This window comes from Solea senegalensis, linkage group LG6 (assembly GCF_019176455.1).
Source record: "Solea senegalensis isolate Sse05_10M linkage group LG6, IFAPA_SoseM_1, whole genome shotgun sequence".
NCBI classification, from domain to species: domain Eukaryota; kingdom Metazoa; phylum Chordata; class Actinopteri; order Pleuronectiformes; family Soleidae; genus Solea; species Solea senegalensis.
The window spans coordinates 20,218,718-20,244,277 of record NC_058026.1 but is presented as its reverse complement, the minus strand read 5'-3'; the positions used below and the strand labels follow the sequence as shown (position 1 = coordinate 20,244,277).

General features: G+C 38.9%; 2 protein-coding genes across 5 annotated transcripts in view; one reads left to right on the top strand and one right to left on the bottom strand.

The window, feature by feature from the left end:
* The window catches only part of LOC122771496 (cdc42-interacting protein 4 homolog), a 26,925-nt gene extending 14,240 nt beyond the window's left edge, over positions 1-12,685 (top strand). The window contains exons 10-16 of one of the 3 annotated variants that reach the window (XM_044029097.1): positions 982-1,005; positions 2,204-2,313; positions 2,809-2,941; positions 3,159-3,226; positions 3,834-3,940; positions 4,067-4,235; positions 12,669-12,685. In XM_044029097.1, the coding sequence (XP_043885032.1) occupies positions 982-1,005; positions 2,204-2,313; positions 2,809-2,941; positions 3,159-3,226; positions 3,834-3,940; positions 4,067-4,212 (588 nt within the window). In that variant the 3' untranslated portion in view covers positions 4,213-4,235; positions 12,669-12,685. Of the gene's footprint in view, positions 1-981; positions 1,006-2,203; positions 2,314-2,808; positions 2,942-3,158; positions 3,227-3,833; positions 3,941-4,066; positions 6,660-12,668 lie in introns of those variants that run through there. The other 2 variants (XM_044029096.1, XM_044029098.1) reach the window with 2 other exon arrangements.
* On the bottom strand, positions 6,724-25,560 carry sh2d3a (SH2 domain containing 3A). Of its 2 annotated transcripts, XM_044029090.1 has the most exons (19): positions 25,411-25,560; positions 25,129-25,220; positions 24,885-25,002; positions 22,724-22,785; positions 22,467-22,627; positions 17,294-17,333; positions 17,017-17,133; positions 16,485-16,628; positions 15,560-15,852; positions 15,373-15,458; positions 14,039-14,158; positions 13,803-13,960; positions 13,492-13,692; positions 12,278-12,439; positions 11,186-11,301; positions 9,991-10,162; positions 8,671-8,782; positions 8,409-8,594; positions 6,724-7,377 (listed from the first exon to the last, which is right to left on the bottom strand). In XM_044029090.1, the coding sequence occupies exons 2-19, from the start codon at positions 25,216-25,218 to the stop codon at positions 7,184-7,186; spliced, it is 2,532 nt and encodes an 843-aa protein (XP_043885025.1). In that variant the 5' UTR covers positions 25,219-25,220; positions 25,411-25,560; the 3' UTR covers positions 6,724-7,183. The 2 variants fall into 2 exon arrangements, with proteins under 2 accessions (XP_043885025.1, XP_043885027.1); XM_044029092.1 differs by lacking the exons at positions 22,467-22,627; positions 22,724-22,785; positions 24,885-25,002; positions 25,129-25,220; positions 25,411-25,560 and adding an exon at positions 19,555-19,863.

Below are 25,560 nucleotides of genomic sequence, written 5' to 3'. Positions count from 1 at the left end.
TATATACAGCCTGTGTTGAAAGTCTGCAGATATTTCACATGCACACTAAAGTTTATATGAGATACTGAAGGAAAGAGGGAAACATGCAAAAACACAACATAGGGTAAAAACACTTAGAAGACGAGGTGTCGTGTTACGGCTGACTGTGGATAAACCTGTTTTTTTTCTGGTTTGAAGACGTGACAAATCACTCAGGTAAATGTTCAAGCAAGAAGTGAAGAACTTGCTTAAAAAAGTTGAGTGTGAAATCACCAACAGTCAGATCCACATGAAGAGCAGAGCACAGATGTTTCTTATCTTTCTGCAGGACTGACACAGTGATAGCCTCTTAATAATGCTTTGAAACAAACACACACACACATAAAACACGGCACACATTCCATTCATGTCTTACCCCACCACCCTGTTGCCCTCAGGGGCCAATTCTAATTCCAGTCTGCTGCACAGACTTGCCCCAATACACTGCTTTATCTCTTCAAAGCTTTATCTGCTGTTTTATAAAAAAAAATCTTCTTCTCTTCTCCTCCAGTGTCATTTCTTTCTTCCTCTGCTTTCTGTTCCTCCACCTTGTCTTTTTTTCTTCTCCCCACTTTAGTTCACCCCTCCATCTTTCTCTCCCCCGTCCCCTTTCCCACTCTGCAGCCCCTCTCTCTCCCTCCCCCTCTCCAAGCTGCAGCACTCCCCCCTCTCTCTCTCTCTGAGGGAGTTCAATCGCTCTGTCAAACCTCGGATTTCCACGTTAAAAATATTACGCAGAACTTGCTTGGTGAGTGACCGCCCCACCCTTGCTGACTCGCTGTTGTGTTTACGTCCAGCTCACCGATACATTTTTGTGCAAATGTTTTCTTTATTTTGACAGTCTTGCTCTGTTGCCCATGCTCTCGTAAAACAAAGTTAACATCCTGTTTTTGTGAAGTGTCTCACCCGTGTTTGTTGAAACACCCACTGTATCTCACCCTGTCTCCATTTCTCTCTGTCCAGATATCTCATGCTGAAAAGCACATGGTAACACTCATTATTGTTACATGTAGAGGGTGAACATCAAAGGTGCTTATGTAACAGTGTCCTGGTGCTGGATTCCTTTTTTAACGAGTAATAATGTGTAAAGAGTAACTCCACACTAGACTGTGCTGCACTGACCTCTGTGGGTGGAAATATGCAAATGTTCCTTCATGCAACACCATTGTCATAAAATAATTTGTTTCTGATCAATAAATGATTTAATAGATCTTGGTGTGGGGGGCATTTGGTCACAGACAAACATCAGTGGTTCCTAAACCTTTAATACCAAGTACCACCATTATTGCCAATCGCCACATATATTTCAGACACTATAGTGAAATTAGATGAAGATGTTCGATTTATTTTCTATACACTCTGGTTTGGTCCTCCAAGTAACACCGGCGGAAGCCTGCGTACCGCAGTTTGAGAACCATTGTGATCTAGATTTAATGTCAGATGCCTAAAATTGAGAAACCAATGTCACGTGTCTGTCGAGACAAAAAGTTAAATTCATGTGTCAAAGTGAAAAGAATTCACATGGTGAAGAAATCCATTGTTTTCTTTAAAATATACCTTGCTTGCATGGTGGCCGTGCAAGCAATATTGAATTATCTGGGTGCAGTTACTCTTTAATTTTTTAAATCAAATTCAGGGGATTTAACTCAATAATTATCATTATATTAAATTTATCTTCAAACCAAAAAATCTTACTCTGTGATGCCATACCACGTCATTTAGAAATAATGTGTTTTAAAACTTAAATAATTCATGCAAATAATCCAGTTTTGGAAGGTCAAGGTGAAAAAAACTAATAATCAATTTAAAGCACCTTTTTCCCTTTATTTAACAATTTAAAATTTGAATCAAACTTTCCTAAATGGACATTGTTATGGCATCACACGAGAACTGGGTCTTAAATTGTCTCTTTCTAATTGAGATGTTCAAATAATGCAATATTTTCTGATGTTTATGGTTCACATTTCTCACCATCTTTGATCAAAGTCCCTTTTTACGGAATAGTTGTGTGGCTTCATATTGTTTTCTTAATGTGATCTTTGTAACCTTTGAATCAGACTGTAGATGTTGTATAAGCAGCAAGAAGGAGAGACTGAGGAGTGACATCTGGTGGTGAGAGTTGTTTTCAGGACAGGATGTTCAGGTCACTTAATTGTCTGCATGTGTTCTGTGTGTGTTTGTGTAGCCGCCGGCTGCAGAAGATTTCTCTCACCTTCCTCCAGAGCAGAGGAAGAAGAGGCTGCAAGCGAAGATTGATGAAATCACCAAGGAGCTGCAGAAGTTGCAGGATCAAAGGTGACAACATAACCAACAATTATCACAACTATCTGTGGAAAAAAAAACCACACATTTTTAACACTTTAACCCAAGCTCATCAGACATTTTGCCACTCACATTCTTCTCAATCTCGGCTGAACCAAGCTTGCTAATCTCTTGGTGACCTGTATGCAGATTAGTTGAAATAGGAATTAACTGTAATTGCTCAGAGTCTCCCTATCAGGACAGGATTTGCAAAAGCTGTTCGCAGAGCCCAGAGGAGGTGCATAAGTGTTTTTCTCCCTTCTCTCAGATCACCTTATTTACATTCAATAGGTTGTTATGGAAATATTGATCAATAGAGTAAATTATAAATTCTTCCTAAAGCACATGCTGTAGTTGGACAGGTCCCTTTAGCAATTCCGTGGACCCCTCCCCACCTTATCAGCAGTGCTGCACTGGAGAGAGAAGCTTCCTCAATCAGTGCTTTCATGTCCAGAGTTATAATACTTTTCTTCCCTGCTTTGACCTCAGTGATGCACTGGAGAAGATGAAGGGTGTGTATGAGCAGAATCCACCGATGGGAGACCCATCCAGTCTGGAGCCTCAGATCACAGAGACTGCCCAGAACATAGGGCGCCTGAGGGGGGAGCTAGCCAAATATGAGGTTAACACACACACACACACACACACGTGCACATAGATGACAGATTACACTTTAAGCTGCAGTTATGTTACCAGCTACACTCAGCTACATTTACATGCAAAGTGTAATTGCGCTAAGGCCATAGTCCGACTAAGACGGGCAACTGGACAACTTGCCGAGTGCAAATATACATGCGGACGAGAAAATCGATGTGTCAACTGACTCGTTGTCATTACAGTCATGGCTGTCAGAAGCAGTGGGAGGAGAGGAATCTTCCAACACCATCAACAATAATACTCAACATGGGTAAGGCCTGGATTTAAAGGGATAGTTTGACATTTTGCAAAATGCTCCCATTCATTTTCTTGCCGTGAGTTAAATGAGAACACCACTGTCTTGTTGGGTTGTCTGTCAAGTTAAAAGCTGCGATCTGTAAGTAGCATATTTACTGCTGTCAGACCTCTACTGCTGTTAGACTGCCATGAATTTACCAAAATACTAAAATTACTGAAAATGATACTTATTTTTCCGGGTGTAGTGACACAGTGCTTTTTTTCCTCCCCCATTATCACGTCCGTATGTGGACTAGAGAATGATCTGATTAGATATGAGTGGCCTCTCGAGCACAACATTTCTTTTTAAGTCAACAAGTGCATGTTACATGAGTCTACCCACTGTATTCCTATTCCCCACCAGAGCCTTAGTGTCCCACGTATCACTGGGACACTGTAAAATGAAGCCAGTGTTTACAAAACATCTAAAAAGATGCGCTTTTACTGCCTTTTTATGAAACACTGTGACACTAGACCTCTATCACAGATACTGTGGTTTATCAGCTTGTTATCAGCGTAACCAGGTATTATATTTGTGTGATGCAATAAATGTTTCTGCCTATATATATATGTATCTCCAGTGTCGTAGCAGCCAACCAGGGCCATAACATCTACACAGAGTTTGACGATGAGTTTGACGACATAGAGAATCCTATTGGCCAGTGCACGGCTCTATACACCTTTGATGGTATATTTTAAAATTCAAATTTCACTTTTAATAAATAGATCTTTTTTTTGTTTCGTTTTTTTGTAAATATATATGTGTGTGTGTGTGTGTGTGTGTTCATATGTGTATGTGTGTGTTTGTATGCAGGCAACAGCGAGGGCACCATCTCTGTCACAGAAGGAGAGATGCTGAGTGTAATGGAGGAGGATAAAGGAGACGGCTGGATGAGAGTCCTTAGAGCGAGTGGAGAGGAGGGATATATACCTTCATCTTATGTCAAAGTCAATCTGTAATACACACACACACACACACACACATACACTTAAAGCTTGTGATGGCAAAAGGTGAATACAAAGTCCATAGTATAATTGGAGCCCTGCTCCACCTCTTTATTCTCAGCCTGTGACATGCATAGCTCGATTGAAATGCTTGTTATCGAGGCATAAATGGCAGATCACACACTCCCCGACTCTGTTGTGCTGTGGCAGGAGAGGCCGTCTCTGAACACAGACTCTCACACCTGTCATGTCTCGATGGATTTCAGCTTCTTTGAAACCAAACTTTTGAATGTATACCTGAACCTTTAGTCATAGGGACTCGTGTAACATGCTCTGCATCTCAGTAGCCTTGCACTACACTTTTCTTTCATCAATGTATCCACCCACTTCACTTTCCCGCTGCCGTTTCTAATAACCTGCTGATCTTTCCCTTTTTGCAACTCCAGTTTTCTGCTAAAACCTCTCTCCTGACACGATAATGTGATTTTTTTTTTTTTATCAGTATGATGTGATGTTTAATGAGTTATAACTGGATGAAAACCACTACTCTATAGAGAGTGCACTAAATACATATATCTCTCAGTGGACTGTCACAGTAATGGATAGGTTTACATTTTTTGTATGTGTTAAAACAATAGCAAGGTGCCTATATGAATAATAAAGGGATAGTTTGAGTGCGTGAGGTACTTATGCATAGTCAGTGTGTTACGTAGAGTAGACAGAGGGAGACGGGAGAATTACATGAAAATGTGTTGTAGGTCTGTAAAAGTGTGCTCAACTGGGAAAAAAACCCCAATATAAATAATATATATAGTAATATTTTTTAAATGTGATCTATATTTTGAATATCTTCACCTGTTTGCCATTTCTCTGTCATACGTATTACCTGGACAGCTGATGTGCTGTAATACAGCCTCAGCAAAAATGTAGTGACAGGAAGGAAAGGAACAGCTGTCATGGTAAACTGCTGCAAATACACAAAATGTTGTGCAGTTAGAATGTCATTTATTTCTTTTTAACAAGGTAACAGCACATTTTCTCTCCTGTCCCTGTTCACATTAAATCAATGCATAATCCTGGTGCTCCTGTCTCCGAGCGTGCTAAACGCTGTTTACCGTATGTAACTCATTGACTGTGCATAAGTACCTCACACTTCCCTTAAAAACAGTACATGTTTGCTGTTTACACTGAGTCTGGAGAGATCCTTTACTAATGCGCTCCCTTATTAATCTCACAATAATCCTTCCTCAGTGCAAAAGCTGAAGCTAATATGATGCGTCAGCTGTCCGAGTCACATTTATCAGAATGTGTTCTTTCTTAATATCACTCCACTGTGACTCAGCACCTGAAACCCGATGGTAACTTCAAATATTCTTTGGACGTTATTTTGACAATGTGAATTTTAAGTGGTTTCCCATATTATCTCTAACTTATAAAGTATGTTAGGAAGGAATCTCTCAGCAGCCAGTATGAACACAGCAGATTTTGACATACAGTACATGTGGGCATGCAATGTTTTTGGGTTTTCTTTGTTTTTTTTTTAAGGGGGGCAAATTTTACTTAAGTTTCACCACTACAGCAAAAATATTTGCACGTTTGCAAATCTTTTTTTCCCTTAAATTTAAAAGCACAGTGGTTGAAATGGTCCAAATTCAAATGCAGAATTTTAGAATTCCTGTGATTGCTTCATTGCTTCATCATAAAGCACTGACATTGTGTAACTCAGAGGTAGACAGTAGGCAGAAGTTGTCGCACTCTTGTGTCAGAGCAGTCTCTAGTGGTGCATTGACTATTTTTACTTTGCCATGATTTGGTTTTATTAAGCTCAACTACCTGTTTTTACATTTTTATCCTGCCGATCTTACTCTGCCACTTTATAAATCCTCTGCAATGACGGCCAGTAATAAAAAAAAAAACACCCACTTTGACTTTGTTCTGATTTAAAATTCAAATTAACTACACTTAAAAAGATCCAAATCCAAATTTAAAAGGAAATAAACTAAGCTTCTCACTGCTATAAGTCATGAATGGTAAAACGTGAGAAATTTAAAATGCTTTTGACAACATATTAAAATACTAGATGATCATTTGTGGTTTCTCCACATGAAAAGTTAAATACACTAGTACATGGGCTCATTAAGCCTTATTGTGAAAACTCAAATTGATTAATAAAAGTTTAACTGCTGGACACAATATGTCTCCTACTTCACTGAAAAGTCAGATTTCAGTGTCTGATATATATGAATATAAGAGGAAAACAACTCAAAGTCAAACATACAGGAGAGGTAACATTTAGCAATGCGAGTTTTGAGTTGAGGCTAAAGACGAGGTTTACCCATCTCTTTCTGCACCATTCTGTCCTGCACGTGGAGGTAATATTGTACAATCCACTTTTAAAAAGAAAGCATATGTATTTACATGTATCACTTCAGTCATAAATTGGGGGGAAAGAAAAATCCTAATTGCTGGTGTGTGTGTGTTTTGTTCATTTATGAAACGTATTACATTGTGCAAAAACTGCCAACAAAAAGTTAACATTCATTTATTGCATTGGAAACAAAAGAGAAAAAAAATACTATTTCCAGTGTGGTTTGGTACAGACAACAGCAGCAGCCTGTGTACAAACAGAACTTACTCATGTCCACACGCTGCTCCTTTGGCGCCTCCGGTATTTCAGAATCAAAAATGCTCATTTGTAAAAGTAAACAGTTGTAACTATTTGGGGGTAAACAATTTCAGATTTCCAGCAAAAAGGAAATGAATCAAGCTCAGTCCTTTTCACAGTAAAGGTCTGTACATACTTAACATACTTTTTCACACGTCTGAATGAGGGACAAAATAATTTTCCCTGTGTGACGACTGTGTGATATCCAAAGTTGAGATCTGTCTTTGTTTTTTCACTTCAGACTCCACTTGAAAACAGATCTGTTTCATCTTTGCTTAATGTTTTCACCCTTTACTCAGAAAACAGGCCACAGCCTGCAGCTCAGGTTAAAGGGTCAGTTTGTTGTGGTGTGATCTCCACGGGCTCCAGTTTATCAGAGAGAACACATAGAATTTTGTCAAACTTCTCATAGCGCTCTGTTCTGCTGGCCGTGGCACCTGACTGACCCCAGAGCAGCCGCAGGGCGAACTCTGTGCGGAAAGCCTCGAGCAGCTCGGGGATCGGCTCCCAGCCTCCTGATGGAGCACAGTGACAGACATGTGATCAGATCTTACAACAGGCAACATTTACAAAACCGATTTATACAGGCTTCACTTTGAGAGAAAATGCAATAGATACACCACACCCCATCCTGTTGGTTATCTTTTTTATCAAAGCTCAACCCTCAAAAAACACTGGGAGATGTTATCTGATGCAGCGTGTGCAAGGTCGACAGGTTGGGAGGCGATGGACAGATCTGCCAGCCGATCCCGTCATGTGGTCCAGATAAATGACTGGTCATGTTTTCGTCAGTGGTTAGCTGTAAGCAACTGGTCTTGGTTGAGTTAAGTTGAAGACTGTGAGGTTCTTCAGAACTGAAGAAGCCTCTTGGATGAGAGGAAAAACGTCTTCAGTTTAACTCAAAATAGTCCAGTTGCCTACAGCTAACTACTTAAGATGACTATGACCTGGCTGACTTTAAACCTGGTCACAGTTTATTTTATTTGTTGAAATTTTAGGATTTCAACAAATAACCATAAATGACCAGTGCAACTACAGTGATGACACCATGACATCACAGTTGCAGTGGTTCAATCAGAATTCCACTACATTACAGAAGTTACAGATTATTTATGTCCTGGCAAATAAAATCTGCTACAGCTAAGATTCCATAACCAAACTTTTGTGCTAATATCTAGCAGTGTATGAGACCATATGAGGGTCGCGTAGGGGGAACGCTGGTGGCCAGAATTGTCTTACACTGCAAATTAGGGCAGGGTTTCTCAATCCTGGTGCTGGGGACCCAGTGCCCTGCATGTGGATTAGGGTTAGAAGTTTAGAAGTTTCCTGCTCCAACACACCTGATTCAAATAAATGGGTCGTTATCAGGCTTCTGCTTCAGTGTTTGCTGATGAGCTGACTATTTGAATCAGGTGTGTTGGAGCAGGGAAACATGTAAAGCATGCAGGACACTTGAGTCCCCAGGATGAGAAACCCTGAATTAGGGTATGATTTGAAACACTCCATCTGCCTGTGACCCGTTGTCTGTGCACATGCATGTGTTTACCTGTGAGCACAGCGTGAGCCTGCGTCTGATAGTCTTGAGCGTGTAGCGCAGCACTGCGGGCCGACTGGAGAAGGTCGTAGAGAAGCTGACAGCCTCTGTCGCTGTCCTCGACCGGGTCGTCGCCCTCCATCAGCATCAGCAGAGGAACCAGGTGTGGCATGGCTATGGGACCCTCAACTACAGAATCTGCAGAAAGACACACAACACTCAGTGCACTGTGTGCACACTGTGGACATGGACTGTGATCGTCTCTCTGACCTACCGTCTCCCTCATTCAGTGAGTTCATGAAGGGTTTGAGTTTCTTCTCATATAAAACTGCGCTCTCTGTGTGGTTCCTCCGCAGCGCTCGCCACGTCATCTCCAGTCGCTCTATCTGCACAATGTGAGTTACGAAAATTAAAACCTAGTTTTTCTGTAAATTTACAAATAATGTAGGTCTTACATTTGCAGGTGAAACCAATTAATTTTTTTCAGGGAATGAACTGCAAGATTTGTTAAGAACTACCGAAGGGGAGCTGACTTAATTTCACTTTGTTATAACTACGTGAATGTAAAACTAACTGTGTGGTGTTTAGATTAAACCCAATCTAAATGGAGTTGAAATCAAAAGGATAAAAAATCTTGGGATTAAAGATCATAAACATTTGGAATCCACATATAAAATATATTAAATTAATATGTGTTAAATCTATTGGCTGGGGCTGCAACACATAATTGATTTAACAAATTCTTGATTCTTGATATTTTCATAATCAGTCGGTTTGATCGATGTTGATAATTAAATTAAAAGTTCTTTATTTTTTCAGCTTCTTAAATGTAAATATTTTATAGTTTCTTTGCCCCAGGTAACAACGAAATCACTAAAAGTGAATGGTTTGGTTTTGTGGACAAAACAGATGAATAGATCATGAAATGATAGTTGCAACCACACATCATTTTGGTATTCTTTGTAAAACAGGGGGTCTGTAAATGGCCCAATACTTAAACTCCAGAAAATATATTATTAAAGAATAATAAAAAGAGTTACACTAAAGCTGCAGATTAATTATTTATCGGGTCCTGCACTTTAAGGTTTTAGATTTTGTGTATGTCAAAACATAGGAAAAACCTTTCTGAGATTAGAATAAAAGCCTTCCCTATTGTATTCGGGTATTTTCCAAGTTAAAGGTAGAAACTTTTAATTTAAGAGGATTGTGTATTTATGAAACATGAAAAGTGAGAGATAAAGTGAGAGATATTCACCAATGTAAAACATAGCTGAATATCAGTTTTGGGAGTCAAACTAAGGAGCTAACTGATGAACTGAAAGTGTGTATGTGTCTTCAAAAAAGCTTTTATATTACTGATATTCTGGGATTTTTAATTTTTTTATTTTATTTAACCAGATAAAAGACCCTTGTGGATTATGCAGGGAAGGCGAAAACCTTCCAAAACCTTGTGCGTGATCTTATTCCGTGACTCGATCTGTGTGAATATGAATATTTTTATCTTACACAAATTGTAATGCATTGATGTTAATAATGTATAACCAACAAGCAATTGATATACAGTATGTTATATCCTATCATCCTATCAACCTACCTGAGGCATCTCCAGAGCCTTCATGACGGCTGAGAAGGAGTAAAGGTTGTGGGCGTGTTCTTTCAGGGCCTGAGCCAATAAGATTAATTTATGTAAAACTGTTGCTCGTTGGCTCACAGTTCCTGTGCAGCCCAGGATGTCCACTGCAACTCCCAGTGCGATGAGATGATGCCTACAAAAAAAGTGACAGATTGATAACGTGAGCCTTCAGCAGACTCCCTGCTGTGAAATGATCCTTCATCCTGATCATCAATTCTGAGCTGGAAACCTAAGATAATGTAGTTTGTGAATTAACAAAGCCTGGGCTTTACTTTAACAGGTAAGCTGTAAACATGTCAAACCCTTTTTAGTTGTAATTTGTAGTAATGTGCTGTCATTACTATATATACAGTGCTTAAAACAATTAAGACCACAACTCCCTAAATTAACAGCACTGGTTATTATCGAACTATTTTTGTTATGTTTCCGTAATGGTTAATACACTCGTATGTAGAAGCTCTTCAACAAAAAAAAATAAATACTGCTAAAATATAATTATTATCCCTGAATTTTCAAATTGACAGTTTTACAAAAAAAACTGGAAAAATAGTACATTATTATTTCTAAATTAATTATTGCATTCCTGAATAGAAAGATTAGTTTTTGAGGTTGAATATTATGATTGATTCATTTCTGACTCCTCAGAGAAGAAGCCCAGTGAGTCCGCTCAAATTTGTGTATAAAAAGGTGAATTCAGTTTGTTACTTGCCAAATAAACAAAAGTTTTCTAAAATATTTATGTTTTCTCATTTATATGACAGGTGGTCTAATACATTGTTATAAATTAATAAATGTGAAGCACTACATATATATTTATATCACTTGCTCTATTCTACAAACCACCAAGGAAATAGTTACACTGTAAACAATGGTTTATATTTTACATTCACATTACGTGGAACACTGATAAAAGAAAATTGAATTTTGGAGGCTTTTAGTACTAAAATAAAATTACAATAACGTCTGTTGTTTTGTTGTAACATTAGTATTCTAGAGATTAGAGATTAAACCTGCAGTGCAAACTTTTCTGCATGGTTTCATACATTGTGCCGACAGAAAAGTAAGGACATGTGTTTCTTTGAAATCCTTTTACATAAAACATCTATGTATCTACTGTATGTTTTAATGTACAAAAACATTTAAGTGTGCCATTTACCTTTCCAACAGATCTTGTCGTAGTTGGTGTCCATGTGGCAGAGTGACAAGTTCCAGCCCCGACTCAACTCCCATAATCCTCTTCTGCTCCTCCGTCACCCCAACGATGCGTGCTACCTGCAGCGGCACAGCACTGATGAATTCATTTCCAGTAAGTTTATTAAAAGAGTTTAATGCTACTCTCAGTTTTTAGGACTTTAATGACATTAACTGAAAACAACAAACCAAGGTTTTTGTCTTAATAACAAAAAGAAATAAAAGAAAAAATCTCTCACAGATACTCACAAACGTAAGCGTAAGCATTTAGGAGAAAATCTTCCAACTTAAAATTGTCTTTACAACTGTAATAATTACTATTAACATTCAAACCACTGTAAACAGGTTTCTCTCTGTGTGTTAAGATGATCTTGTGACACCCAGTAACATTCCTGCACTAAAGTGAGATGAATGCAAACAGCTCAAAAAGCCCAGTCATTCAGCAGTTTGAAGGCATAAATCATGGATCATCAACTGATGGCCTGCGGGCCAAATCCGGCCCCTAAAAGCTTCCAATCCGGCCTGTGACTAAATTCCAAAAAAGGCAAAAAAAACATCTTGTGGTGTAAGGTTAAGTGAATTAATAAATATGTAGGGGATCCGTGGTTGATTGTGTCCGTTGTTCGTGAATTTTTGGGAGAATGATTTCTGTCACACGATCCTGCTTATTCATTCCTGAGAATTCAGTTATAATCTGAGCTTTGTGGTGGTTTTCGAACAAAACTAATAGGCTGAAATAAATAAATATAGAAAAGTTCTCAGCGTCCAGTCGACAGCGCATTAAAAAGTCTCACCCATAATAACATGGTCTCAGCTCATCAACCCACAATTACACGTCAGAATTTACAGCTTGTTGGTTGAATTGTTGGATGATTATGATCAGTGCGACAAAAATGTTACGTCATTAAAGAAACACAGGCAGAATAAAAACAACAACAACAACAAAAAAAGGCTTTAGGCTCTTAAAGTGTGTTGGTTAAGAGAGATCCTATAAAGATAAAGTGCATATTAGTGACTCTCAAATATACTTATACTTAAGTAAACAGCTGTGGATTACCTGGCAGTCGACGCTGAGTATGTGCAGAGCGGTGGTGTTGGCGTCAGAACGGTTGAAGAGCTCTTTGAGTGTGAGCAGGATGCTGGGCTCCAGGGGTCGGTTGTTCTCTGGTAAAAGCAGTGACTCAAACTGATCCAACTGGAAACACGATCCTGACTCCATCTGTTTTAGTGTAGGGATATTACATCATTAGGAAAGGCAAGACTAATTTATAAAGCACATTTCATCAAAGAGGATCCCCATGTGCTTTACATTAAAGAAGAGATAAAACATCCAGGCTAGAAATGTGACAAAACATACAGTTTCAATATCCTTGTCCTAGCCCGTCCCCCAGCAAAAGCATTTCCAAATACACAATTTCAACCCTTACAATACACACACACACACGCACACACACACACACACACACACACACACAACACACACACTCCCACATGGTCACATGAACATTAGGAGTGTGGCTCAGGCAGCAATTTTCTGTCCGAACCTGACTAAGCCTGAAGGAAAATAGACCAAACCTGACCCAAAATGCATACTACTGGTTTTTGCTTTAGTTTTGTTCTGAGGTGAACACGTCTCTTCAGTGGAAAAGCCACTTTTACAGAATTGGCAACAACTGCCAACACTTCAAAGCAACCTAAAACAAGGAAAATGGTCTGAAAGAAAGTCAGACAACAGACAAAAAAAGCCCCTAGTTAAATGTCATACATGAAAGTATGTGCATCTTTCCGTGCTCATCTGATGAGACTGAAAGAGTCAACCGTTAGCACTAAACGACCTGGGTATGAGACTCAACTACAGTATGTTTCTAGTTACAATGACTGAACAGCTGCGACTGACAAATATTATATTTTATCAAAATAAATATAACACAGCAGTCTGAGAATACCAAATAGACAGAAACCACTGAGTCAACATAAAAAATAAACTGACAATAAGGCAATGGCAACATATAACATATATGTTAATATAATATTCACACTATATTTATAACAAATATAATTGCTCTTCCTTGTGTTCAGATATTTAAAAACATTAAACTTTATACTCCTGATTTCACATTTTTTTATCATTATATCCTTTGTGGCGATATTGCCAATAGCTTTATCTCAACTGCAGTTGATTTATAACTGGACTATACGACTACAGTTACTTGGAACAAGTGTAAATATGAAACTGGAACTAAAAACACAGAAAATATCATGAATACAAACATGTGGCCGTTCAAAATGCCAGTCTTCCTCTTCCTCTGCTGCCTTCCTCTGCAGCTCTCCGTCAAACGGCAGCTGTGACGACGCCCCGTTTTTCTGGGCCTCCAGGAAACCAAAGGAAGTTTCTGTAAGACGGGCTCGACTCTGCCACTTCTCCTCCGCACGTAACCTGTCCACGTGACCCTTCCGTCGGGACTGTGGCACCTGGATACAGCAGGGACTGGATATAAACTCTCCAAGGAGGATTTTCGGATATTCCTTCCCCACATTAAAGGTGAGATGATATAGGAAAAGGGTTAGTTAAGATGCTTTACCTGGACAACTAGCTCATCGTAGAAAGCGGAGGGGTCTTCATCTGAGTCTGAAGGTGGAGGAGGCGTAGCGTTTGAGAACACAGTAGAGACCCTCAGAGGTTTAGGAGGAGCTCGGGGGTGCAGTTGTCCATCTGAACCCCGTAAAGTTACACCACCACCTGCAGACGCAGAGACATGAGTTAAGGGTCAAGTGGTTTTTCAAATGCAATAGTGTTGTATGTACGTATGCGTGTCACCTGGATGAGAGGGGCGTGTGTGTCGTGGGCTCAGCAGAGGTTCACTGCCTGTGCGAAACACTGGTGAGATAGGGGCGGGGCCAGTGTCCTTGTCCACTGATTGAGTGGTTTGTGGAACACCTGTATGAAAAAGAGACGATGAAAAACAGACCCCACAGTGTTGTTACACTGTTTATATACTGTGTGTGTGTATGTATGTATATATATATATATATACATAGCCCGCGTTGACAGCAGTTTAAGAGGAACCAAAGAAGGAGGACGTTACCACTGACTAAAATCCAAACCACTGACAATGTCACGGTTCGCAAGGAAGAACCACTATTTTTTGGTGCTAAGTGAAGAGGAAGCTGAGTGTGAGTTTTCTGAGTAAGAGGAGGAGGGTGATGAGGAGGAAATTAAGGCCATTCAGGCTCATCCCTGAAGCGGAGTTGATGCATCAGGATGGAACATCAGGTTGGGAGTGGGCTATCAAAAGCATCATATAGCGCTTCATCGGATGCAACTACTAATACTAGTAAACTAAGTATTTCTATATTAGTAGTGGCATGTTAGTACAAACACAGTATACAAGATGAGTCATGTAAAAACTCAAATCAGGTTTGAGGAGATGGCCACCTGTAAAATCGAACAACTCTTAATATTATATGGATGTATATGGGCATGAAGGTGACATTAAAAGCAACAAATGTGTGATTTTAGTACTAAAATGTTGATTTTGATGTCATGGGGACTTATAGCATGCCCCATGTTTTTTTGGCAGTAGTAATGATCTGAATTCTGGATTATTTAAAAGCAGTTGTTAACTTTGCAAGATAGGATGGTGCACTGACACTGTGGAATACCCTGTGGCTATGCACTCTTGTGACATCCTCTTCATCATTAAATATACGTGAAAAAACAGTGACAGACAGGTCTGGAAAATTTTGCAGGCTACACTGTAAGTGATGCATCCGATACATCCCAACCCTCTCCTGTCCACTCTCTCGTCAAACCCACAAAACGCATGAGCACGCTCTGCCTGAAGCCGAGCTGAAGACAGAGAGCAGCTTCACTGACTTCATTATGTCTGAATTATCTGCAAGGAAACTACTACTACAACATTATCAGCAAATAAATGCAATTACAGGTCATGTTTATAACGATAAGTATTGATAAGTATTATAAGTATTGAAGGCTATAGACTGGTTTTGTTTATTTGTTCCTATAAAAGTAATTTAGTGTCAGGTATTAGGATGTGAAGATGATTTCAATAAATAATAAGATAATAGCACTTTTTTTTTAATTAGGGAAATATATTGTTGTTATTCTATTTTCTTTAATCTCTTCTGTACCTGTTCGTAGGTTGCTGTCAGACTGTGCAGACTGAAGTGAAGGCCTCCGTCCCACATTCTCCAAGTTTGCAGGTTGACTTCCACTTCTGCAACATATATAAATAAGTTTGTGAGATTGTTTAATGTAGCTTTTTTTGTTTGGCTTACTGTGTGTGCGTGCGTGTGCGTGCGTGCGTGTGCACTACACCTTAGCAGTGGATTGATGAACTGCAGCGTGTCAGCATGAGTCGAGCTGAAACTTCGTCTTTTGTTGGGGTCGGTGTGCTTTCCTCCCCCTGTTCCACTGCTGCTACTACTTTTTGTTGATGCTGCATTTTGCTCCATGATGACACGCAGAGGAAGTGTCCGTGTGATTGGGTGAAAGATCACAGCACCCGAGGCCGCAGAGATAGGCCGACGCCCCCCCACATAGAACCGGATCAGAGCAGGAACATTGTCAAAGCGATCCTCCTCAAACTGGAACAGCTCCCGAGAGTAGCCCTGTCACACAGAAAGAGGCACATACATATACACTGAATATCAAACAGTTTTAGTTGAAAAACAAAAACAAACATTCTCTAGAACCAACCAAAAATCTAAACCCCCAAGAGGCTGGCAAGGTTGCTGTTGGGTGAGTCACAGAATTCAAAAGTCAAACAACTTGACATACTTCAGTGGCTGTGGCAGTGCTGTACTGCGCAGCATTATTTTAAATGTTTATGTTTTATCTGATGCAAGGTAGTACACGTACCTGTAGATAAAAAAGTACATGTTTAATATGACCAAAAAGTTACTACATTTAAAAATAATTGTCAACTTACTTTAAATGACAATATCACAGGACCCCAAAATCCCAGATATTCTATCTATATCATTTACAATATTAATTGTCAAATAGTTTTGATAATCATTAATCAGTTTAATATTAGAGAATATATCTTTATTGTCATTGTGAAATGTAATCTGTTGGAACAAAATGCCTAAAATAAAAGAAGACAACCTATACACATAAAAAGAACATCATCGTTTTGAGGTTTAGGAAACACTGATCACCATGGACCAAACAATGAATCAATTCATCAAGAATATAATTGACAGATTCATCAAAGATTGATAGCCCTATATAGACGCACCTTTTTGGGACGCAGGACCACTCGTATGATCTTAAAGTGCATCGGCCCATTTTTCCAAAAGCAGCTCAAAACATAGTCACCGGGGCAAGATGTTGAGTCTCGCACCAGAAAATCCCCATCCCTTTCCAACAGAGATTCTGCAGCCTGGATACAAGTCAACAGGTTGATATGAATGATGACATGTGTGTTGTCATCACATTGTAATAACTTTTATTTTCTTAAAGGTCCAGTGTGTAACATTGAGGTACAATGGTAGGAATTCAATATACCACCTACAAACAAGTGTGTAATCACTTTAAATTAAAAATTGTTTAGTTTTTGTGGCTTTTGAGAAAATATTTTATATTAGTTTTAGATAAGGGCCTAATTCAGAGTTCCGTGCTGTGAAGCATAAGCCCACTATGCAGGAGAAAAAAGGACATTAATTCTGGTACATGAAGGCCACCGTAGTAGGGGTTTGTTACAATCTTCAGTCTCACACGCTCTACCTTTAAGTATAAATACAGTGAGAATAGTAAGATCCATTGAGCACCTCACGGGTCAGCGGTCCATGGTACCATGCATGACTCCGTGGGTCCTCAGTACTGAGCTTTAGCTCCTCCTCCAGCTCCTTCTTCAGCAAGTCCATCTCTCTCCGACCTCCAAAGACCTACAATGCACACAGTGAGCAGTCAAGCAGAGGTCATACTTACATTGCATGTGTCCAAGCTCACATGTTTTGTTGTACTTGTATGATGGAAAATATAAAGAAAAAAAGAAACTACAAAGAGTAGGTGAGAGTTGGAGAGGCCGTTTGTTTAACCTCCTACCTTCAGCTGGCTGAGGTATGCAGTGACACTCCTCCTTTTGCTGAAAAAAAAAAGACAAAAGAGGTAATGTTGAGCAACTTCATCAAACCCCAGGGGGCTGCAGATGATTGTGCCATGTTTTTTTCCTCTGTGTGTGAACAGTACAAGGATGGAAGATCACTGCCAAGGTCTGGGTGTGTCATTAACACCAGACAAACTGAGCGACTTTTAATAGCCAGCCTCTTTTTTCCCCTCTTCCTTCCTCACAAAGCGTCCACTTTCCTGCCTCGGTAAACACAAGGCTAACAGATGAACTGCTTAGAGAACTCACAACAGGGCAGAGCTAGATAACTCAATAACTCCTGCTGTGTGCTGACAGCTGCGCATTTTGCCTGCTTTGACCCTGACTATAACCAATAACCTTCACTAAAATAACATAAATATACACTTTAGATGAGTTGTCAGTCCCCCTGATCACAGGGGGGGGCCCCAATAGTGTGTGGAGGAAAAAAACATTTAAACATTTTAAACATTCTAAATATTTTTATCTATAAATCCAAGTCATTATTATTATTTAAATAGTGTTGAGCTTAGGTTATTTGGCTTTATTTGTTTGCAAACCACACCATCTGTTTAAAAACCAAAGTCATTAAACTGGTTTACCACACTAAGTGGTTCACTTTGAATATGAAAGTGCAAATTAATACCAGGCCAATCTTGTGATTTTACATTCCTCTAATATAAAAGAAACCCAAGAGATACTGGTTTGGTGTAAATAACACTAATTAATACATATAATTTATACAATTTATATTGTATACTGATTTGTATGAATAAGAGTCGAGCACAGGGCCCCCCTACATTAAATTCACCTTAAGGCCCCATAAAAGTTTGGGCCGGCACTGAAACCTGATTCAGTAGGACAACAATTTAATGAGTTGTCCTCTCATTAAGGATTTAATAATCACGTTTGGCTGAAATTGCTTTAGAGAGGAGTTACTGGCAAGTGTCTCCACTAGTTCTAACCTCACTGAAACATGAAGGTCATGGAAGGTTATTATGTTTATTTGCTTTACAGAGGTCCTGATTCAACTGCGCTGTCATTTTGGAGGCTGCAGTTTGTGATGCTGTTTGTATGGTGTTATACTGTATATTACATTTTTTTTTTATATTCTAGCCCTCTTATTGTTGATTTGTATTGTATGTACTGCACGTTGGTCCACCCTACACCCTGTGGTTTAAAAATGTGTTTTATTATTAAAATTGTATTGAATAGGATATAGACATACATTTATATTATTTTGTTGTCCCCATTTACGAATAAGAATAGGCTAACCAGCTAAAAATGTCTCAAATGGCTCAACATGCCCACAAATCAAATATATTGAGTTTACTGTGAGGAGCAAAGAAACCAGAAAATATTCACATCTAAGGAACTCCAAAACAATCTATTGATGAATATACAGAAGAGGATTAGGGCCAAATAGAAAAAAAAAATCTGAATACAGCCTAACTTTTGAGATTAAAGTCATAATTCTGTCTTTTTTATTTTTTAAATATTGCTTCCAAAAAAAAATCATGTGGCCCTAATCATCTTCCATAGAAATAGATTAGTACTATTTGACTTGTTTAGTTGCAGCCCTGTAAAATATTAAGACCATTGACAATCTGCAGCCTGCAGGAGGACAATACAGTTGTAGCGACAGTTATTTATGATGTGTTGAGTGAAGCTCTATTGCTTTTAGCACGGCTGTAAATAAACACTTTGACCAAAAACAGCAGTGTCCCGCAGATAAATCTCAGTTGACAATGTTTAATGACGTAATAAAGAGTAACATCCTGTTTAAGGGGCGTTGGCTCAGGCTGAACACCAGCAAACACCTGTGCAATGTGCAGGAAAACCTGTAACCACACATAACTGTATGTTCAACTTTCATTCAGCCTTGACAGACAGATGGTATTCCTCTGTGTAATCTGATTAAGTCACGGTTTGAAGCTAACGGCTAATGTCACGTCTATAACGTCACAACGGCTAAAATTGTGCAACAGGTAAGTGGTTAGCAAGAAGTGAACAGGCACAAAAAGATCCAAGCGAAATAAATAAATAATAAATAAACAAAAACAATCGTTAAAAGTACCGAAACAACTTCTCGCGTTGGATGGCCGGGCGTTAAATAACGCAACCGTTAAGAAACTCCAAACACAACATCTCGCGTTAATTAACGAGGTTGTTTGATGTTAAAAAATGTTCCTTTGGCCGCGGTTCAACCCGTAGCTCTTACCTGACAGCCTGTCTCACCGCCACAGCCCACTCGTGTCGGACATGTTGTTACGCTGTGTTGTCCAGATTAAAGATCGTCTAACAACAACAACAGCTAGGACAGTCCTGCACACCGTATCTACTTTATTCTCCAGCTCCCCTATCCCTCTCAGTTCGCCCTCCTCCCTTTACACGCAGTTTTAGACGAGTTCCAACAAGTCTGCCCGGGTGCTCTCCTCCTCCTTCTCCTCCTCCTCGCCCCAGGCTCCGGTGCTGAAACGCCGCTATCTGCCTGACATTCCACGGATACCGACATAAACCGAGTTGACAGATCACCTGGCTTCCGTCAGGATTATATGGCTGGTACGTGACGGTAAATGTATAGTTGATTTGATCACGTCAAACTTTGACATGTCATTCATAAACTGGGCTACAACTATTTTTTATTTTATCAATACACCTGACTGAAGGGCTGCAGTGATTAATCGGTTATTAATATTATTAAATTAATAGTCTGAATTGATTTATTTGCTCCATATATCAAAGAAATCATCAAAACTGAATAGGGTTCCATCTAATGATTTTTTATCTTATTAATCAGTTTGTTTGGCCCATAGAATGTCAGAAAATATTTGAAAATGTTGATTGTTGTTTCCCAAACCTGGAAATGATGTTCTCAAATGTCTTGTTTTGTCAATTTTAATGAATTTGTTTTTTATATAGAGCAAAGAAAAACAATACCAAACTGAGCTGAGCCGTGCTGGAACTGTATAGTGGAAAAGTGGCATCATAGACCACAAACCTGCATGAAGACGTCTCCATTTCCCAAACTACTAGGTAAGGTAAATACGGTACTGTCAAAGGTTTTTGAGGGTTTTTCAAGGCAATGCAGACATTTTTAGCTGAGATATAGACAACAATATGGTTCCCACCATCTTGCAAGGTTTTGTGTCCCCATCACCACCACAGTCTACTAATTCCCTCCCTAGGTCATAACCAGACAATAATTAAAATCTTTCCTTTACTTTTGACACTGCCAAAATTGTGTTACTTTTTGTTACTTCCTTGGTGAAGTCAGGACTTTTTCCTGACTTCAGTGTCCACAAAAACCTCCCTCTTTTTTGGAGCAACTCCCACCAGCTGTCAAGCCAGATTAAGCTTAAAATAATCAATAAGAAATTTTTTTTAAATGTTTTCTTCCATTTACATGAAATATGCAAAACCTGGGATTGTTAGCATCAATGTGTTAGGCAGACTGGTGTGCCTATTGGTTGTTTGACCTGGTTTTGAACATGTCTGAGCCAATCGGAGCAGAGAGTGACAAACTTCATTGAAAACAAAGACACCAGGTTACAACCTCAGAAGTTTTTAGCATTCACCAAGAGTCAGCAAAGATGTGCCCGAACTTGATAGGCCACACTGATGTTGCATTAAACAGGATACATCCCTGTAAAAGTATTCAAGTGCCTTTCTCACTTAATTTGAAATCTCTAAAATTGAAAAAAACATTTTAATAATTTTTTTAACTGGCCAGTTAAAACCACGTTATTGTTTATCACTATATACACTAATATTGGATAAGACAACATAATTAAAGACTTCAGTTTGGGCTTTACAAAAATGTTGAGGACAATAAGTCTGACAACTCCCAACACTCTCCTACAAATTCTGCATGTATCTTTTGTTTACTGCACTGAGATTTTGAAATATTCGCATTGAAAACCCCCCACAGCTACTGCACAATAATGGAGTTGAATGTATTTATTTTGTGCTCCTGCTTTTTAGATGTTTTGACTGTTTCTTCATCAGAAATTAAAAACTAGTTTCTGAGAAAAAGGTTCACAGTAAAGTCTGTAAATTGTTCAGAGCCACTATAACAAAGGTTGCTGTTGAGGTGTTCATATGTAAATTTGCTGCAAAGCGTTCAACACTTCAAAGAGAATTCCAGTCACTCCTTTTGTACTCGGGTGGGAAAGTCTTCTTTTTGGGTGTTTTGGGTGTTTTTAGGGGTTTGGACCAAAACAAAACTAACCCACTGGCCAAAACCGAAACTAGCTGCATTAGATAATACTAGTACCAGGCACAAACTGGGAACAGTTTTTCTGTCTTTTTAAGTGAACTACATGTGCTAGTGTAGGGCAATAAAACAATAACACAATACGAATTTTCACCAAGGGCATCATAATTAAAGTGAAATGTATTTCTGTATAATATTTATGCATTGTGCAAACACATTTTGAAACAGCACATGCATATGTTTGGATGTTTGCCACAGATGAAAAATATTTAATTGGTTAGCTTGATACACGGATCTATCTATGAATAACAAGTGTTTTAAAGCCACAATTAACAAGTTTCTTCAACTTTTACTCCGAAGCAAATATCATCTTTAATTATCTGAGATATTGCAACTATATGCCATTAATATCAACCAAATTTTGTCAGTATTCCACGGCCTAAATACGAGGCTGCATCAAATTTTATCTGGATTTCAAGTTTAACAACTTTCCATCAATGGTCTTTGTCACTCACTCAGTCATTGACGTCTCACTAGAGAGAAAGGTGACCAGTATAGTCCAGAGGTGTGTTGTATTTTTATATTAGTTAGTCATCATTTATATTAGTAGCCACCAGAAATCTGAGGTTTTCATTAATGAAGATACAAAGTGAAATCAAGATTCTTCATTTTCATAAAGACTTTTCTTTCATTTGACCTTTTAAGTCTTTCTGTGGACTAACTGTGTACCTACCTACTTCAGCTCACTCACCCCGACAGGTTTTATGAGGCACTGGTTAATTATTAGCCAAACATGAGTAGACTACCTGGAGAAATATCCTCGCTCTCTCTCTCTCTCACACACACACACACACATATCTATATACACTTAACCATTATCACACTCTCTTATGGACACACACAGCCACTCGGCTTACCTGCGTTTGCTGTCCTGACTGCAGTCTCTGTCACTGATGGGAGTTTTGTCCTCATTGAGGGGGCGGAGCTGTGAGCATGAGGCAGATAGACGGTGTTTCTTGTCGGCGCGCTGGAGGCGGGGTAGAACATTCTGACGGAAAAGATCCTTCCGAGGCTTCACCTGCAGGACATGGCAGAGACCTTAATAGTGCTGCTCTTACATAGTTTGTTCTGAGGAGACGTATTCTGTTTAGTGTGATGAACTTTGTGGTCTCACCAGGTCCATGGAAGATCCCAGGGAGTACTTTCGGCTTACCCTGCGCTCTGGGACATGCTCAGCTGAGGGGACAATTATAGAGAAATAGTTTAAGATAGACAGTTTGTGTACACTTTCTTGTAGAGATTTGAAGATGATGAAATAGCTGTCATATAAATGTGAATGTTAAAAAAACAAGACAGGATATAATTTAGTTTATATATATAATATATATATATATATATATATATATACAGTATATATACCTTAATTAAAACGGAGATGGATTAGCTATCATAGTATAGCAGAACCAGTCACAAACCCAACCACCCCAAATAAATAATTGTAGTTGTATGAGTAATGGTTTGACCTGATAAAAGTGTCAAATTAAACATGAAAGGCCAAATTTCTCTGTCAATAGCCTGTGTGTCTCGTTTACTGTACTGGCTTAAATAGTAATACAGGTTCTAAAAAGAAACACCAGGTCAGTAACTTATCGTTTTCTACTTATTATCACTTATTTTTTGGGCCTTTCTGTGTTGAGTTTGCATGTTCTCCCTGTGTCCATGGGTTTTCTCTGGGTTCTCCGGTTTCCTCCAAAAACATGCAGTGGTTAATTTGACATTATAAATTGTTCATAGGTATGAGTGTGTGAATCATTGGTTGTTTTTCCCTATATGCAGTTGACAATGGATGGATCGCTTATTGTAACTCATTATACTTCATATACTATATACTATGGTGATAGAAACACAATGTGTTGATTTAATTTACCCTTTTTTCTTATTATGTGGGTGAAATGTGGTTACATTTCTAAAGCACAAAAGCAATAGCCCTTCCCTGGGCCTGATGTGGCCCATTCTCAGCTGTCATAGGGCGATAGGCGGGATACAGCTGAGATTGGCTGGACAGTTTGCCAGTTCATCACATATAGAGACAAACAACCATTCAACCATTTACTCTCACTCTCAATCTAGAGTGACCAATTTACCTAATCCCCATATTGCATGTTTTTGGACTGTGGGAGGAAGCCAGAGAACCTGGAGAAAACCCACACACGGGGCGAACATGCAAACTCTGTGTATAAAGGCAGACAGGATGTGACAGGATGTGACAGGATATACTCTTTCTGTAGTGCTCTTTTTCATCTTTAAAAACATTTATATACTGTGTATATATACGTTTACTGTTCACTTTTGAAAATTTTGTATGCTTGTTATGCGCCAATGACACCAGAACAAATTCCTTGTATGTGCAAATCGTACTTGGCAATAAAGCTAAAGCTCTTCTGATTCTGTAAATACATGCAGATTTCTAAACACAAAATTGGAACACTCTAAATTGAGATTTATGCAAATACATGCAAATTATTACACAAAACAATGAAGCCACTGATGTTTAAAGAGAAAAAATGTTAAACTGTTATGTATTACATTATATATATGCAATACTATTTGTAAAACAGTTTCAGTAACACTTTTTTAATTTTAAATAATAACTTGTTTCTAATTAGTGATGTGTGCAGCTAAAGTTTAGAAAACAGTTTGGCACACTACAATTACGCTACTCGTGGTCAGATTCATGTGCTGTGCTCAGTCATGGATGGTGTTGTGAAACTCACATAATGGTGGTTTCTCTGCAGACATTTCAACAACAGAGTGTAGCGTTTTCTGGTAAGATACTTGTCCTTTTACTCAAGTATCCTTTTTAGGTACTTATACAAGACTGATTAGCAGGTGTAGCTTTTATTCGGTGAGACTTAATGTGGCTGAAATCTGTTTGGCCTTCTGTCCCGGCTGGAAGCCATTTTCAGTTCATCTTTGTGGATTCCCAGGAGGTCCATAGAATAAAAAATAAATAAAACAAAATAACTGATTAAAGCCTCTATGATGCTGTTTTCAGAGTCAGTGAGAGTGTCTGGGCCTCAGGTTGGGTCACAGAAAGAACTTTGCATTCAACAAATTGTTTAAATTTTAGGGCCTTTTCAACAACGTATATTTGAGAATTTTATTTTAATTGCATTTAGACAAACCAAAAATAAGCCCAAAGCTTTGATGGTGTGGCTGTTGGCTTTGTCTGGTTGATACTCACCCTGGCAACCAAATGTAGGATTTCACTTTATTGATGTGACAATATATTGTGTGTTGGCCGTAGTGTGCGTGTGTGTGCATGTGTATTTTACCAGATTGTGGGTCTAGTCTCTGTCTGTGTCTCAAAAGCTGACTGATGATGGTTTCTCGATGTGTTGCAACCTCGATCCCTGCATCCTTCAGCTCTCCATCAGTTACATTCAGCAAACCCTTTAGGGAAACAAGGACAGCAATGAATAAAGACAAACTGAGGATTTTGCAAATTGAAGTGCAGGATAAATGAAAGAGATACGGACAATTACACATTAACACAAGATGAATTTTGCAGTCTCATACCTCAAGGCCATAATATTCCCTTTCTAGCGTCTTTGTGTACTGGGGAAGGCCGATCTGTTTCAGCCACCAGGCGATGGAGCGATTATTCATGTCTGAACAGCAAAGGGAGAAGAAGAAGTACTCATTACATACCAGCACACATACACCAACACAACATTGTGCGAGTTTCTGACAACAGTAAAAAACAGTCTGAAATCATCTTACACTTAAAAGTCATCAGCCACCCAGATTAAAAGAGACTGTGGTGTTTGCACTGCAGCAGCAACAGAATGTAACACCTACCTGTTTACAGGCTTCTCCGAGGCAGGGAGTTTACTTCTTTGCTTCTCCTTGTAATGTTTTTTATCTCATCATATCCCTCAGTTTGTCTTCTTACTTTGCAGCTACTTTCATCCAAGTTGCAGACTCTGTCATCAAATCTATCTCTCTCTC